This window comes from Salvelinus namaycush, chromosome 1, assembly GCF_016432855.1.
Source record: "Salvelinus namaycush isolate Seneca chromosome 1, SaNama_1.0, whole genome shotgun sequence".
NCBI classification, from domain to species: Eukaryota; Metazoa; Chordata; class Actinopteri; order Salmoniformes; family Salmonidae; genus Salvelinus; species Salvelinus namaycush.
Window position 1 is genome coordinate 21,209,072 of NC_052307.1, and position 18,237 is coordinate 21,227,308.

Genomic DNA, 18,237 nt, shown 5'->3' on the forward strand with positions numbered 1-18,237 from the left:
ACCAATCAGAGCCCTCTTGTGGCATTGTACGCTGTACGAAGTTACGACACACCCTTCTCAATTTCAATTTAGAAAGGTTTTCATCCGCAGGGCAGCAAAGTACACAGCATTTATTATTGCACACCTATTGTAAATTTGTCAATAACTTTACAACCTTAATTTACTGTGACACTGAGCTGTATTTCCATACAACCTTTTACAGCAATCACATGGATGGTTGTTTGCGTTGGCTATTTTAGCATGTAAATCTTGGTTGGACAAACAAACAAAAATTGTGGGATGCATGCCAGCAAAGCCACTACACAACACACCACTAAACAATACATTCATTGAACTATAAAGGTCAAAACGGTGCCCACAAACTGTTAGGGCCTACACAAAGCTGTCCCAACAGTAGAGTCCCAACACCTTATCACTGCTACACCTGGCTTTCAGCGGAGCCTTGTCTGTCAGCGAAACAGTTCATTCAGTCTCATTTACTGCCTTTAAAAAAACATAGCTGATATGGCTGACTTGCTTAAACAAATGTGGTTTCTACTGAAAATTGGGATACATATTATGGCATAAGGGGACAACAAGCAGATAAGAGGCAATCCGTAATTTTGATTTGGAGGTTATTGAGCGAGCTAGGACGGACTTGGTCAACATAAATATTTGTTCAGCACTTTTGAAATGTACAGTGACAGAATTCAGAAGATGGTCCGTTCTAACATTATTCTCCCTGTACACCAAGTCAGAACCGTAGGATAAATACAGGGGGCATATAAGCAGACAATGAAAGCTCTTACAATATTTGATGATTACATTTCTCTAAAACAGGCTATAGGCTACATGTCCACCACCAAGTCAGAACAGTAGGCTAAGTTATGAGGGGGAAAGGGACCAAATTATTAGGGTGAGGCACATGGGCTACTAACAACTTACTACACAACATACACTTAGTGTTACTTTCTTAGCTACAGTATACATATATCCCTGGCATATTACATCATTTATGCAGCAGCATACAGTACAATGCACTTTTGGACTCACCTTGTTGTGTTGTGTTCACTTAAACAGGAATTTGAGTGGCGGTTCTTCTTGTGGGCAAATTATGTCATCAAACTTTGTCATCAAAGTCTGACATTCTCTGGATTTATAGTGCTTTCAAGACAACTGGGAACTCTGAAAAAAAACAGGCTGAATAATGATCTTCAGGTCGGAGCTTTAGAAAGAGGTCAGAGTTCCCGACTTGGAATTCCAAGTTGGATGACCGTTCAAAACATATTTTCCCAATCGGAGCTCGTTTTTTTTCAGAGTTCCCAGTTGTCTTGAACTGAAGATTTCCCAGTTCCGAATTTCCAGTTGTTTTGAACGCGGCAAAAGTCATGCTGGATTGACAGCATCGCCAATGCAGTCAACCTTTTCTGGCTCATGGTGTTGCATGTGAATGTTTATCCTTCTAAGCTTGGAAAAGAGACCCTTCAACCCAGACTTGGACCACACACCCATTCCACTGAATAGCAGGCTAGTGATTGCCTTGCAACGCTTGCAGATAGCCACTGATTATTTTTCCAAACCACCCATTGTTGAATTTGTGATTTCCAACTTGTGTAATGTTTATGTCCAATGGCCAATGAGCACTGATACGTTTTATCTATAATTTCTCTTCATATGACAAGGATTGAAAATTATTTGCCAGTAGATTGTTGACTTGATTCATGATGATGATTGTTTGTCTAGCTTGCTAGCTAAGATTTTGATAGTATGATGTTGACGTAATCAGTCTAATCAAAGCTACGGTATGTGATTTGACGTAATTTTATCTGTGGCCAATGACCTTGACCCTTCTTGGATGGGCACTTCTAATGTAACTCTATGTGAGCACCCAAGCAGTTTAGAATTTTCGAGCTCTCCCCGTAGATCTTGTAGTGACATAGAGTCCCCATGAGTAACAGAACACTGAGCCAATCATTGGGCACCTAGAGTACATTCCCGACCCTTACACTCCGTATTTTCAACTGGCTGCCCCACCACCACAGAAAGCACTGAGCTAGGCTGAAACACCTGCGTTTTAGAGCTGCCTTACTCAAGAAAACAAAAAAGAGACCACTTTGTATGCGGTTTTATTAACTCAATGTTGTTGTTTTTTTACGTTGTATGCAAACTGATATGTGATGTATTCATGCAAAAATGGCATGCAAAACAGGTGGGGCTCAAGACAGGTGGGGCTCTGCCCTGAATGATGGGTCACCCCCGCTGAGCTCATAGAGTTCTGTCTTGCTATCCAGGTCTGTGCCCAAACAATTTGAGCTTCTACTTTTAAAAATCCACCTTTCCAGAAACAAGTCTCTCACTGTTGCCGCTTGCTATAGACCACCCTCTGCCCCCAGCTGTGCCCTGGACACCATATGTGAATTGATTGCCCCCCATCTATCTTCAGAGCTCGTGCTGCTAGGTGACCTAAACTGGGACATGCTTAACACCCCGGCCACCCTACAATCTAGCTTGATGCCCTCAATCTCACACAAATTATCAATGAACCTACCAGGTACATCCCCAAATCCGTGAACACGGGCACCCTCATAGATATCATCCTGACCAACTTGCTCTCCAAATACACCTCTGCTGTTTTCAACCAAGATCTCAGCGATCACTGCCTCATTGCCTGCATCCGTAATGGGTGCAGGCAAATCCAGATAGCTGATGTTCTGAAAGAGCTGCAAAATCTGGACCCCTACAAATCAGCCGGGCCAGACAATCTGGACCCTCTCTTTCTAAAATTATCTGACGAAATTGTTGCAACCCCTATTACTAGCCTGTTCAACCTCTCTTTCGTATCGTCTGAGATTCCCAAAGATTGGAAAGCTGCCGCGATCATCCCCCTCTTCATCCCCCTCACTCTAGACCCAAACTGCTACAGACCTATATCTATCCTACCCTGCCTTTCTAAGGTCTTCGAAAGCCAAGTTAACAAACAGATTAACGACCATTTCGAATCCCACCGTTTTTATTTATTTATTTTATTTCACCTTTATTTAACCAGGTAGGCTAGTTGAGAACAAGTTCTCATTTACAACTGCAACCTGGCCAAGATAAAGCAAAGCAGTGCAACACAAACAACAACACAAAAGCTGTCATCAAGGTAAAGGGTGGCTACTTTGAAGAATCTATTTATATTTTGATTTGTTTAACACTTGTTTGGTTACTACATGATTCCATATGTGTTATTTCATAGTTTTGATGTCTTCACTATTATTCTACAATGTAGAAAATAGTAAAAAATAAAGAAAAACCCTTGAATGAGTAGGTGTGTCCAAACTTTTGAATGGTACTGTATATATATTGTTTTGTATCTATTTTTCTTTTTAAGTCTTTGTTTGTTTATTTGATAGAGAGATCAAGGTGAAGTATAGAGTGGTGAAATAGCAGTGGGCCGGATTGGAACCCATGCTGCAGCAGTACATGTGCACCGGAGACATGTGCATCTAGCGGCTAAACCACTAGATCACCCACCCACAGCCTACTACTTTTAATGATCTAATAAATTCAATCAATCAAGAATAAATATACCTGTAAGGCTCCTGTCTAACTGTAAGATGTGTTGGTGTGTTGGTTCCCCTGGGCAGGAAAATGGTCAGAAAATCCCTGGTGGCTGGGCTGGTAGTTTTGCTGGTGGCTGCAGTGGGAGTGTTCGTGGGGGTGTTCATGGGGGTGGGAAACAAGAGCCCCATCTCCCCCTCAGACCATTTCTACTCCAAAGCTGCCGTGGCTGCAGATGCTGGAACGTGCTCTGAGGTGGGGAGGTAAGTAATGTTACACTAGCCGACTAATTCCTACTGAGATACAATGATTCATGGTACGCAGTCAAATGACAGGACATGATTAAGCTCTACAAGGAGTGTGTGTGTGTGTGTGTGTGTGTGTGTGTGTGTGTGTGTGTGTGTGTGTGTGTGTGTGTGTGTGTGTGTGTGTGTGTGTGTGTGTGTGTGTGTGTGTGTGTGTACCTAGGGACATTCTGAAGAGGAATGGCTCAGCGGTGGATGCATCTATCGCCGCCCTTCTGTGTGTTGGCCTCCTGAACGCTCACAGCATGGGCATTGGAGGGGGGCTCTTCTTCACGATCTATAACGCTTCCGCAGGTGAGTCAGTGTGTCCTCAAGCCTCCACAAATTAAAAAATGCTAATAAACACATCCATGTCTGCATCTTGTATCACTGCTCGACAGGGAAGGTTGAAACCATTGACGCGAGGGAGACAGCACCCATGAACGCGACAGAAGACATGTTTGGCAATAACACCCAGCTTTCTCGGAAAGGTACCAGTTCTACTGTTCTGGAATGTACGTCAGGTACAGGATAGGTTAGGCAGGTTCTGTGGTTCAATCCATCCTAAGATAACAGCTGAACAGTAATACGGTAGCTGTAGTGTATCACAGTGAGATGGGGATAGAGAGAAGATAACACTGCGGGAATAGTAGAACCTTCTGGCATCCTCTTCCCTGGTTTTCCATCATTCTAAGGAACATTAGGTCTAACTGTCTGCATCATATGCATGGCTACAACAAGAGGGCAACAGTTTCAGCTGTCAAAATGAGGAAATATACTGATATGTATTTCAAATCCTTTGTGAGCAGGGTTTCAACTTTGTGCAAATGGTGGTAAAGTCTTCTCTGCACAACAGGTGGATTGTCTATTGCCATTCCTGGGGAGATCCGTGGTTACGAAATGGCACACAGGAGACATGGCAGGCTGCCATGGAAGGAGCTGTTTGAGCCAAGCATTGCTTTGGCACGCATCGGTTTCCCTATAGGCAAAGCCCTGGCCAAAGCCATCTCCAAGAACAAGGACGCTATTCAAGGAGATGCCAATATGTGGTGAGGACAGGACAAACACTGAAATGTTGTTGTTTTTTATCTGTAAATGCAATATTACTACTACAACCACTTCTACAAATGTACCTTTTAATATCAGCGTGAATGTAATGCACTTTGAAGTGCTGTAATAGGATTAGTTGATTTTTATCACAGAGTACCACATATTTCAACCAATAAAATGTGATTATTTTGATGTCATTCATGGCTTCCTCTGTGATTTATTATGACCACTGATGATATATTTGATTGGCCACTGTAAAACCTATGATGACAAAGCGATGGGAATTCTGGTCCTTTTATTCTATGGGTTTGCTTGAATAACTCCTGATAATAAGTTCTCTGTTCTTGATTTTGTATTCCAGTGAAGTGTTCTGTGACTCCCAGAAAAACATCCTGAAGGAAAATGACATCGTTAAATTTCCCAAACTAGCAGACACCTACGAGAGGATAGCAGAGGAGGGACCGAATGTTTTTTACAATGGGACAATGGCACAGACAATTGTGGATGACATCCAGGCAGCAGGTCTTTATATTTGTGCATTATAAAATCCTATTACATCTCATCATTCTTGTTGTACACTATGAGGATGATCAAGCGAGACAGATCTTATAGGCAGTGTGTCGATGTGCTTCTTGAGCAGTTATTTCCTCTTCTCAGGTGGGATTATAACCCTGGAGGACCTGCTGGAGTACCGGCCTGTGTTGAATGAGAACCCACTGAAGCTGACCGTGGGAGAGTACACCATGCACGTCCCAGACGCCCCCTCCAGCGGCCCAGTCCTGGCACTCATACTCAACATAGTGGACGGTGAGCAGCAGCCTAGCTAACTCTGAGTCTGAACTCAGCCATGCAGACCAGAGGATTTCAGGTTTCCTTCCCCTGTCAGGTTTCCTTCCACTGTACTCCGCTTGGACACTGTTTCCACCCCCTCCGTAACGACCACCAACCCTCTACACTAATTCAGCCACAGTTAATTCACCAGGGGCCTCATTTATAAACGTTGCATATGCACAAAATATGCCCCAAAACATGCATGCGCCAGTTTTCACTCAAAAGTTGACATTTATAAAAACTGAAGTTGACTGTGAGAATGTGCTTATCCTCTCGCAAACTTTAGACCATACGAAGGCACAGTTTGCAGTGGTTGAACTATTGCATTGCAAGAAGGCAACAGTAGCCTAGTAGCCTTGTCCAAATGGGGAATAAATTATGTCTTATTCATGACAAAAAAACAGGTAGCTAAATATAATAAAAAGATGCAATAATTTGCTGTTAGTGAAGAAGAGCGAAAATAAAGTTCTTGACATTTTCCGAATTGACTGACCTTCATGTCTTAAAGTAATGATGGACTATCATTTCCCTTTGCTTATTTGAGCTGTTCTTGACATAAAATGGACTTGGTCGTTTACCAAATACAGCTATCTTCTGTATACCAACACTACCTTGTCACAACACTCACTCACAACACTTGGTTCAAATGCGTTAAGAAGGATGAAATTCCACAAATTAACTTTTAACAAGGGACACCTGTTAATTGAAATGCATTCCAGGTGACTACCTCATGAAGCTGGTTGAGAGAATGCCAAGAGTGTGCAAAGCTGTCATCAAGGCAAAGGGTGGCTACTTTGAAGGATTTCAAATATAAAATATATTTTGATTTGCTTTACACTTTTTTGGCTATTACATGATTCCATATGTGTGATTTCATAGTTTGATGTCTTCACTATTATTCTACAATGTAGAAAATAGTAAAAATAAAGAAAAACCTTGGAATGAATAGGTGTGTCCAAACTTTTGACTGGTACTGTACATTAAATCTACTGTATTGCTGATAAATGAACAAATTGTTATTTTTTAGGCTGAAATATTACATCAATATTTTTGGTGTTTTTTTCTTCAGGGTATAATTTTACTGGCACGAGTGTCTCTACGTCCGAGAAAAGGACTTTGACATATCACCGCATCGTGGAAGCATTCCGATTTGCTTATGCCAAGAGAAGCAGACTAGGGGACCCACGCTATCTCAATATCACTGATGTGAGAACCCTGAATCCCATTTTTCAAATACACAGTTTCACTCACAAATATATATTTGACTTTGAAATAAAGATGGTTTGTAGTTGTTTAAAGAATAGGCTGTTCACCAACGGAATTCCTATTTTTTTTACTGATGATTTCATCTTCTCTCCAGCTCATCCACAACATGACCTCAGACTACTTTGCTGATGGGATCAGGAGTAAGATCACAGATGACACCACTCATCCCGACAGCTACTATGAGCCAGATTATTTTGTCCCCGACAATCACGGGACAGCACACCTGTCCGTCATAGCAGAGGATGGAAGTGCTGTGGCTGCCACCAGCACAATCAATCTATAGTAAGAGTCCTACAAGGCAAGACCTCCTGAGACAATAGGACTGATGAATACATAATGCTACAGGGTAGATTATAGATATCCAGAGACAGATCATTAATATAGCATACGTGCACTCTAAACACCCTTTGCTTGCCGATGGTCTTACTGAGGATTCTCTGTTTTCATTTAACCGTAAAATAACATTCATAGGATATACGTAACTCCTATCATTTCCCATCTTCAGTTTTGGCTCCAAAGTCATGTCCCGATCAACTGGCATCATTTTCAATGATGAGATGGATGACTTCAGCTCTCCATACATCACCAACGGCTTGGGAATCCCTCCATCTCCTAACAACTTCATCCAGCCTGGTGAGATAGTATAGGAACTAAAATCAATATCCTTATTGCCGGTAAGCTACTGAAAGTTCTCAATTTATACATGGCCCCAATTTGAGCCTTGGCTGGTTTGTTTTCTGAGAATAACTTTGTCTGAATATTTAGCTGTCTCTCTGTTTTAGGTAAAAGGCCTCTATCTTCTATGTGCCCAACTATTATCTTGGACAAAGACAATAGAGTGAAAATGGTGGTGGGAGCCTCTGGTGGAACAAAGATCACCACAGCGACTGCCCTAGTAAGTCTTGAGCCATACAAATAAATTGATAATCTAAAACAGATAAAGCCTACACATGACAGCCATCTATCCTTACATTGTGATATTGTGATGAATCAGAGTATAAGTAGCTTCCTTTTCTCATTTACATAGGTGATTCTGAATTCCTTGTTCTTTGACTACGACCTCAAAAAAGCTGTGGCACAACCTCGAATTCACAATCAACTTAACCCAAATATGACAGTAGTGGAGCATGGCTTTGAAAAGGTGGGTAATTTTGTACAATATTGCATAGAATATTGTTCGATAAAAAAATACAAATTCATTTGAAAAAGCTTTTGGGTAACTGAAATGTAATCTGTGTGTGTGTGTAATAGAGTGTATTAGATGGTCTGGTACAGAAGAACCATGTCACAGAGCTGCTGATGACTCCTGGATCAGTAGTTCAGGCGGTGGTGCGACAGGGGGAGCGGCTCTGTGCTGAGTCCGACCCCAGAAAAGGGGGTTATCCAGCGGGCTACTGAGTCTCCATAAAGAAACAGGGACATTAAGAGACAGGGCCATAGAGGCCATGTATCTGCAATGAGACGCAAACAATGGCTCCTCAAGGAGGCACAGCCACTTTTTCTTCAGCCTAAATTCATTTCAAGACCTGGAAAATGACTTTACCCCACATCAATACCTCCTCCCTTCACACCAAATAATCGGCAACATTTCTGCTTTTATTTCAGTATTATTTATTTTTGTGTTTTGAAAAAGAAGTGCGATTGCAACTCTGAGAGTGGCATTTTTAAATCCTTGCTGTATCAAGAGATCATTGTCAATTATCCTAAAGAAAGAAGTGTATTTATGCAATGCAGTGGGGTAGCAGAACGCTGCACTGTAACTGTCGTTTCCTGCTGGATGTAAATACCAATGGGCCAGAACTGAAATGGACGCCATGGATCACCTGATGTACATTCTGAAATAGTTTGCTTATGAAATATTAGCCAACATATTAGTCAAATTACTCTGTGATGATGAGCAATCATTCTGTTTGACAGAAAAATAGCCATTTGTCTGAGATTTAAGAAAGGTCATGTTTTAGGGGATAATGTGAACACCAATATGAAAGGTTGTCAAAGTAGTTTGTCTCTGTCCATTGAATAAATCAAATATAGAGAAATTACTGTTTTGTCTCTCCATCAAGGAAAATGGTCTGTATGTTTTAACCATGTAAAATACCACAGTTGGTCACTGAAAACTCCTCGACTTCCACCTCAGGTCTTAACAGGTCAGGTTGTCAGATCTGTTTGTGCTTTATGGGTTGGCTAAAGCACAAACAGATCTGGCAACCAGGCTACAGGTCTACCATCTGCCTTATGAAGATGTTGGTCACAGGTAGCTACATTTTTATTTTCATGAGAATTCTGATCTGTAACTCTAAAATGGTGATTTCTGTTTTACTGATTTCATCTCAACTCTGCCCATTGCCCATGGGGCCTGCTGTTAATAAGGGCTCAAATATGGCTGCCATTGACCTATTCAAATGGTATTTTTATATATTTTTTGTGATGAGGATTGTTAAGAAAGACACATTTTTAATGTTTAATATCGAGTAAGTGAATGTAGTGTATTTAAAAACAATACATGTGCAGTTATATATTTTTAAACTTGCAATGTTCTCATGCCATGCTTGTTGCCATGCTTGTTATTAAACGTTTTAAACAAATACATATTTCACATTACTCTGCCTGTTCCCCATATTCTTAGGGACATCCTTCTCTGCTTTGATAAATGTAACCTAACTGCTGAACTAATGTTACTGTGGTATGAAATCAAATTATTGAAGCAAGGTTTTAGCAGAACATTTTAAAGTACACAATATGTTAATAACAGCTACATTATGTCTAACCAACTGACTGAAGTACCATTTCATACAAAAACATTTGGCCTTTAACAGTTTGAAGAACAAAATACCCAGCAGTTTCCTTCTGACAAATCTTGGCAAGATGTGGCATTTGGCACCAGCTGTGGCTTCTACAAAAACCTCCAATTGGATTAATCACTGAAGCCATTGAACTGCCTGTGCTTCCATAGACCAGTGAAGTATAGGAAGCTAAATAGACAATAAATCACACGTATAGGACTCACCCTAAATACTTCCTCTCTATCAAATTGCTCTTCTCTTTTATGAGGTTCTCAATAACTGAAAAGACAAGCATGCTAATAGACCTCACCAGTAGGACCATAGGTGGCAGAGTTGGTGACTTGGCAGTTGAATAAAGAGTCAAACATTTAACAACATAGATGTGAAAATCTCCATGAGAATGATATACACTAAATATACAAAACATTAGGAACACCTGCTCTTTCCACGACATATACTGACCAGGTGAATCCAAGTGAAAGCTATGATCCTTTATTGATGTCACTTGTTAAATTCACTTCAAAATCAGTGTAGATGAAGGGGATGAGACAAATTAAAGGAATGTGGCCTGAGACCCTGTCTGTGTAAACTCTACTCTCTGCTTCCTTGTGAGAGCGAAATTATTCATATTCATTCAGACAGCATTCGGCCTGTGGGCAGATGGGAAAAGATGGCTAATGAAGCTGTACATTATATACATAAATAGTAAAGCAAGTGTTTTTCAATCCTTTGACACAGCTCATCTTAACTGTGCTAATAGAACATATCCCATGCCCCCGACTACTGTGATCCTCATGACAGCACAGGCCTGAACAGTCTAGTGTCAATGTTAAGGCTCAGTGCTCACATACAGGGGAGGCCACTGGTGCAGAGAACATCTAGCGTCAATGATCACATAGCCCATCTAGAGTTGTCTGATGAAAAGACCGGCCATCCCACGGCTGCAGCTCTCTTCATCTCCAGAGATATAAACACGCACACACACAAGAGCAGAGTGAATTATGCAGCGTGTGTATATTTACTGTGTGTATTTACACAGGCTCTGTCCCATTTCTGTTCCATGAGGCCCACCATCTCTGTGTTTATAGAGTGAGGTAGCTAAACATGCCTGGGGCCTTAGAGAGTGCTTCTTGTGCAAACATTCAGAAACATACAACTTAAATTGTAGAACTTTCACACCTGGACTAAACCTACATGTTAATGGTAAGAGTGATTGGGCAATTGAACAGAAAAACTTTCTTCCTGTCTAATGTAAACTGTTGAAATCAACCAAAAAAGTTCAAGTAATGATGACAATGCATTTTTCATGCGAGAGGGACATGAAGAATTTATGAAAAACAAACCCACTCAAATGTTAAATAGTCAATTGCCTTTTACCTAAGTTGGTTCTAGTTTGTACCTCTGAAATGATTAAAGAGCCAGAATGAAATATTTGAAGGCTCAGGGCTGTTTCAGCATGTCACTGCTTCCTTTCAGTAATAAGACTTCTGTGTTTGCAAACCAACGTTAGGTAATGTTTTAAATGCTATTAGACTAAGCTTCTTCTGTATACAAACCAAAGGGCAATTAAGGATATTCAAAAGATCCAAATTGTTTCACAAGACCTTTTCTTGGATCAGTGTCATTATGAAGAGATAATGTGAACGTAGTGGCGCTCATGACTGGCACATTAAAAAATGACCACTCTTAGAGGTTGCATAAATCTACACCAGACTAACCAAAACAATATGCAGTGTCATTGCTTAACTCAGTTTCCCACAGAATGTGTTACGTTATGACACACACACGGAGATCTAATTTCAGTTAATCTCAGAACTATCCCATTAAAATTAGGAAATATTTTCACTTCATTAAAATAGTTGAAATTACATTGTTCATTGGCATGCTCTAACTGAAGAAAAATCACCTTGCTCTCTAAAACGTATTCATCTTCTGCCCGGCTCTGATATTACGGTCATTCATCATATCGTGTGGTGGGTAAAACTGACTCTCCCTGACAGCTCGGGTAAGCCTTCCTCATTCTATAAGCATAGATGATTAGATGCTCTATGCTAGACATCTTTGTCTTGACCTCTGATGAGATCCCACCACTGGGAAAAATATGTTGATGATATCTATTCTATTGACATCCTACAACAGAGGCAATGACAACCTCGAAAGGATTCTTTCCTGAATAAGGTTAAACTCCTTGTTGACTACTGGTATGTACCCTATGCTGAAATTCAAATACTATGTGGGTGGTATGTATGCAAATTAAAATACACAAAAATTGTGGGGAGGCCCAGCCAGGCTGCACTTTTTCTCCAATAGCTGTGATCGCCATCTAGTGGTAGTGTAGTCAGAAACATTTTCAGGTGGAACAAATTAGTGATTTTCAGGTTCGCAGTTTCACAAGAAAAAAGGACAACAAACTTGGGAGATAAGATTAGAGACACTTGAAGTTTGATCTTTATATTGTATAAAAATGATACACGTTTGCAATGTAAATTGGGAGTGCCTAAACCAGTTGTTTCTCTACTAATGCAGCAATTTGAAACAAAAGATAGCATGAAATGTGAAGTCCATGACAAAGAGAGTACACCAGTATATGTACTGGTCTGTGTTAGGGTGGTGAAGACAGGGTGGTGATGACTGTTCAGAGTCGCATGGCGACGGCTGCCCCCGCGCCTGCAGCTCCTGGTCCAGCAGGTGGAACAGCATGGCACATTTGTTGCATTGGGGGGTTTGGCCCAGGGTGTGGTGCAGTCGGGCCTGCAGGTAGTGGATGTCCCACAGACACCCCTTACAGTCCAGCATGGAGAAGTAGGCTACAGCCTCAACCAGCGTCTGCATAGCCAGGCCCAGACCTGGAGGGAGACAACAGGGAATCAGACGTTTGGGTTGTGTAAATATCCAAAATTATAGTGTAATTCTCATTGCTGATACTGCTTATGTGACTCAAAAGAAAATACAATGCGGAAAGACTCCTATGTGTACTCAAATGGTAAAGTCCTCCTAACCACCAACATTTACATTTCTTTGAGACAGTGATATGAAGCTTTGCTGTTGGGGATGTGTGGTACCTGCATGCCTGACCACTGGGCTGGGACCCAGCAGTGGCCACCTGACAGCGGGCTGCCAGCAGCAGAGCTCTGCCCTTATCCATGACTGCTCATGGGCCAGGATGGGATAATGAAGGACACCCAGAGTCTGTTCCAGCACTCCCAGTATCAACTGGACAGGTGACAGAAAACAACACAAACTATTGATGGAGTTTTTAAATATAACCCAGTATGAATTTCCTTGTTTTGCCTACATGTGGGAGTTTGCTTTGCATACAGTATGCAGTTCCATCAAGAGATTAAGATCAAGAGATTAAAGATTTGTATATCTGAGAATATGTGTGTATACACCAAGCATACAGTGGTATGTAGGCCATACCAGGCTTACATATTGCCTGCACCTGAGTGAAGGCCAGGTGCAGGATAGTCAGAGACCAGGGCATGTAGATGGTGCTGTCTGGCCAGGGCCTGCAGCAAGAGAGCAAGGGCTGTGGCAACACCTGACAACTCTCAATGCAACTCTGCAATGGCCAGCATCACCCTGCACAAGGCACACACACAAATATAAACACAGCCACACAATCCTTAGCCAAACAAATACTGTAGCTTTGACAAATTGATAAACACATATTCAAACAACATTCTAGGACTCCATCGACAGAGGAGGTCTGGTGTTTTTATTTCGTGTCCTGGCCTACCTGATGATCATCTCTGAGTACTTGGTCTTCTCACAGTTCAGCTGCAGCCTCTGCAGGATACTGTACGCTTTAGTGGTCCGGTTCAGCGCCTTCGGCACTTGAGCTTTCCTGTTAACACAACACATATACAGGTAACTGCCAAAATAAAGGAAACACCAACATAAAGTGTCTTAATAGAGCGTTGGGCCACCACGACCCGCCAGAACAGCTTCAATGCACCGTGGCATAGATTCTACAAGAGTCTGGAACCCTATTGAAGGGATGCGACACCATTCTTTGACAAGAAATTCCATCATTTGGCGTTTGTTGATGGTCGTGGAGAACTCGGGTGCCGCTCCAGAATCTCCTATGTGTTCAATTAGGTTGTGAAGACAGACAGCCATGCATATGGTTTACATAGTTTTCATGCTCATCAAACCATTCATTGACCACTTGTGCCCTGTGGATGGGGGCATTGTCATCCTGGAAGAGACCACTCCAATCAGTATAGAAATTATTCACCATAGGTTAAAGGTGATCACTCAGAATGGCTGTGAATGTATTGCCGTTTAACTTGCCCACTAAGGGGTTGAGTAGACCAAAACCATTCAAGAAAAATGTACCCCACACCACAAGAGCCGCCAGAACCCTCATTTACTCAAGTGTTTCCCTTATTTTGGCAGTACCTGTACATACAGTTAACTAGAACAGTGGTTCCCAAACTGTGGGACCGAGGGGTTGGCGGGGGAGGGGGGGACTCAGCACGGCTTTAAACTTACTCTTGAAAGTTGTAATAGTAGAATGCACAAGGTGCAATTTCGAAATTGGGTAGTGCATCATCAGTTTTCCTCTTGTCATGTCAGTCATTGTATACCTTAGAGAGCTATTTATAACTTGTCAGAAAAGTCCAGATCAACAAGCCCATGTCAGCTAATGTTATTATTTTTATTTATTTTTATTTTAGCCCATAGATATTGCTGTAATTTTTTTGTGACTCAAATATCACATGAATACACAGTAGACATGGCAAAATGCATAGAATTGCAAGAAAATGTGCACAATTTTCTTTGCACCCCATGACAAATTGTGTAGAATTGCAGAAAATAAGCTTTAAACCGGCAAACTTATCTTCACCAACAAGGGGGGGTGAACAGTTTGTGTCATGAACAGTGCCTATAGAAATAGACGAGGCGCGTGCGCAGGGGAGGGGGGGGGGGGTTCCCAATGCTGGAAGGGGGGCCTGAGTGAAAGTTTGGCAACCCCTGAACTAGAACACTGGAAGAAAGTGTAAAGGTGTTCTGAGTCAAGACACTTCCTTAGCTATAGAGACCCTCTGCTTTGTTAAAGGCAGCAATGGCTGTGACATGGGGCTCTGCCAAGTGGTATTTCCCATCATTCATTGCTCTGTCAAACTGGATCTTGAGGTCACATAGCATCAACAGCTGGGTGATAGAGGAGACAAACCTTTACAATTGACTAAAGTCCACATCATACCAGCCATGTCGGTGCCATTGCCAACTATAAGGAGGCAATGGTGATTCTGTATACTATATCGATAGAAAAGTGCCAAACATGGTGATCGAGGTCAAGTCTAAAGTTGATGGATAGAGATGAGTAGGAGTTCAGATTGCCTCACCATGGCATGTTGGGTGTGAGGGGGAAACTGCTCCTTCAGATGCTTCAGGACCTCAGACACCGCCCATACAGGCCCTGGAGGGAGAGAGGGACAGGAACTAAAACAAGTCTCACTCACAGTCAGTACCAGTGCACATCTCCTGAGATGTAATCTGGATCACATCAATGCTTGTGAAACAGCCCTGAGGGACATGTGACAGAAGACAGATACGCGGTGGAGCCAGAGACAGAAGTGGAGCCAGAGACAGAGGTGGGAAGAGGTGTACTAACTACAGTATCTGTTCAGCATGCAGCTCAGCCAGGTGGCAGAGGGAATTGTGGTTCACATTGCTGCCAAATATGTGAGTGACAACCAGGTTTTGTTATTTTTTATTAAATTCATTGCAGTTTGAATCTTTTATTTTTAGTGTGGACTCAGGGAATGTCAGGGAATGTCAGAATGAGTGAAGGAGACCCACCTCTTGCCATTCATCATCCATATGGATGTAGTCTGAGCCAGGCTGATGTCTATGAGCTCTGACAGGCTGTGCTTCCAGCACTTTGCAGGATGTCTGTGTCCTTCAGAGCATCCATGAGCTCATGGTCTGTCTTGCCCTGGATCGCCCCCTGCTGGACCAGGGACTGAATGCCCAGATATGCCAGGTACTGAGGAGAGAAAATCAAATGAAAGGAAAGCCCCTCTGAAAACTATTTTATTTGTCACATGCTTCATAAACAACAGGTGTAGACTTAACAGTGAAATACTTATTTACGGGTCCTTTCCAACAATGCAGAGTTACAAAAAAAGATATATATATATATATTTACAGAAAAATAGTGTTAAGAGGAATTATTACACAGTGAACAACAAATAACAATAATGAGTAAAAATAACATGGCTATATACAGGGAGTAACAGTACTGAGTCAATGTGCAGGGGTACAAAATAATTGAGGTAGCTATGTAGAAATAGGTAGGGATAAAATGACTAGGCAACAGGATAGACAATAGGAAGTAGTAGCAGCGTATGTGGTGTGTGTGTGTGTGTGTGTGTGTGTGTGTGTGTGTGTGTGTGTGTGTGTGTGTGTGTGTGTGTGTGTGTGTGTGTGTGTGTGTGTGTGTGTGTGTGTGGTATCAGTATGCATGTGTGTGCGTGTTGGCATATGTAGCGTGTGTGTGTATTTGTGTGTGGGGATGTCAGTAGAAGCATGTGTGAGTGTGTGGGTAGAGTCCAGTGTGTGTGGGTGCATAGAGTCAGTGCAAAAAAGGGTCAATGCAGGTAATCCGGGTAGACATTTTATTAGCCATTTAGCAGTCTTATGGCATGGGGGTAGAAGCTGTTCAGGGTCTTGTTGGTTCCAGATTTGGTGCACTGGTAAGGAGGATGGTGGTAATGTGAGGGTTAGTAATCACCTGGATCTACTGAACCGCCATAGAGTCAGGAAACTGAGAGGCTATTGCATAAAACGGTAAGTAAACCTGGAGTGCTCCAGTCTCATCTGCAGGCATATGAAATTCTTACCAGTAGACAGAAGTGGACGGCCATTTTCACAGAGTCTTCAGTTAGCGCAGAGCTGTCAGGTCCTTTCATCTGTTCCAGCGTGTAAAGCCAACTCTGAAAGAGACAAATACATTCATGGATGATTACACAGGTACAGTATTGGTGCTGAGAAAGTGAAATAGACACTGACCAACCTTGACTACACATTGTGTAAATACTGTATGTTGGGCATATAACACAAACGTAAAAGCTCCTACCAGGCAGTGCTGCAGGCACACGTGATCATTGGACTCCTGGGCGATGCGGATTGCCTCATGTAGAGCCAGGTCAGCCTGTTGACTGAGTCAAGAGTTGGAGTTGATTTTCATTTTGACATGAATCAATATTGCATACATAAATTGCAACTGATATTGATACAGACTTTCCATATCTATGCCCATCACTACTCACTAGTGACCAAAGCGACAGTGCAGTGCTGCCAGGTTGAGTACAGCGTAGCGGAGACTTCAAGGTCTCAAATAGGGAAAATGAGAAATATGCAAACTGCAAAGGATAAGCTGATGACACAGTACTCCCCTCTACTACCACCTCTACTTTTAATAACTCATGCAGTGGTGCTGTGTCCAGCTCCTCCTCCTCCATCCTCTCCCCTACAGTGTCCTCTGTGCTGGTGAGGTCCATGTCAGAGTCATCTGCAGTCAGGGCAGGCAGCCCCACCTGGCCATCACCAGGCTGGGCGTAGTGACTGTGGTAGTAGTGCTGCAGGGCTTTGTACAGTTTGTACACCTGTTTGAAGGGCAGCTTGATGTAGGCCAGGAGCATGTGTCTCATGAACAGACCTAAAAACATAGAGGACGCAGTCATGATGAGAGACTAGCATTCAGTGAGCAATCCTACAATCTGTCCCATAAATTCAAAGGAAATTCATATAGCAGTGCTCTCTAACTAGACACAGTGTTCGTTTGATCTGACCTTTGGATCAAATGATGTGTACTTGCCAACAACACTGGTCTTAAACGCCTCAGAATCAATAGTACTGAAAGGAGTGGGGAGGGTGACATGCAGCACTGACCTCTTACATTACAGGCCTAGGTAACTGCAGTTGAATCGAGGACTCATCCATACTGGAGTTTCACAGCATATGCTGTTTGAGGGCAAAATTCTTCCAGTCTTCAGGAATTGGCCATGAGTCAAGTCTGGACCCTAATACACAGACAAAACCTATGATAAAGAAAAGCAAGCAATTTACAGTGGAAAGTAGAAGCTGTAAAGGTGAACAATAAGCTATTCCAACCTGTTGTAGAGGCAGGATGAGTTTGTTCAAGCGTCTTATTTCCCGAAGAGCAATTGTTTTTGACGTGGTCATCTCGTACAGTAGGCCAGAACGGAGATGTTGTACGGAGTCACCCAATCTCTGATGCCAAACACGTTGGCATGGACCACCCCATTGGTCATCATTGGGTTGAAATACAAACTTTCATGTACGCTTGACATTGTTTAAATTGAAAAGTTAACTAGCTAAGTTAGCTTCTAAATATTATAAAGTTACTTTTCAACAACGTTGTATGAAGCCAAATAATCAAGAAAAACATGCAACAGTTTGCAAACCATGTTATCAAGCTACTGTAGCTAGCAAACGTTAACTAGCCAGACTGATTTCCTTGCTTA

The 18,237-nt window shown here is 42.1% G+C and overlaps 1 protein-coding gene and 1 pseudogene across 1 annotated transcript; one reads left to right on the forward strand and one right to left on the reverse strand.

Annotated features, from left to right (window-relative positions):
• The first annotated feature begins 3,612 nt into the window (after nucleotides 1-3,612).
• LOC120054428 (glutathione hydrolase 1 proenzyme-like) lies at nucleotides 3,613-8,351 on the forward strand. The gene is made up of 12 exons (XM_039001847.1): nucleotides 3,613-3,785; nucleotides 3,991-4,121; nucleotides 4,208-4,297; nucleotides 4,663-4,855; nucleotides 5,218-5,378; nucleotides 5,514-5,663; nucleotides 6,757-6,893; nucleotides 7,048-7,235; nucleotides 7,459-7,586; nucleotides 7,736-7,848; nucleotides 7,981-8,094; nucleotides 8,205-8,351. Exons 1-12 carry the CDS (start codon nucleotides 3,613-3,615, stop codon nucleotides 8,349-8,351), a joined length of 1,725 nt encoding a protein of 574 aa, XP_038857775.1.
• A 1,516-nt stretch (nucleotides 8,352-9,867) lies between these two features.
• LOC120050973 lies at nucleotides 9,868-18,024 on the reverse strand (annotated as a pseudogene).
• Between the last annotated feature and the right edge of the window lie 213 nt (nucleotides 18,025-18,237).

Bases quoted from the DNA above. Each gene is read 5' to 3' on its own strand.
- LOC120054428 (XM_039001847.1), top strand. From the start codon at position 3,613: ATGGTCAGAAAATCCCTGGTGGCTGGGCTGGTAGTTTTGCTGGTGGCT. The intron at 7,587-7,735 runs GTGAGATAGTAT...TCTCTGTTTTAG, and splicing joins TAACAACTTCATCCAGCCTG to GTAAAAGGCCTCTATCTTCT. The intron at 8,095-8,204 runs GTGGGTAATTTT...TGTGTGTAATAG, and splicing joins TGGAGCATGGCTTTGAAAAG to AGTGTATTAGATGGTCTGGT.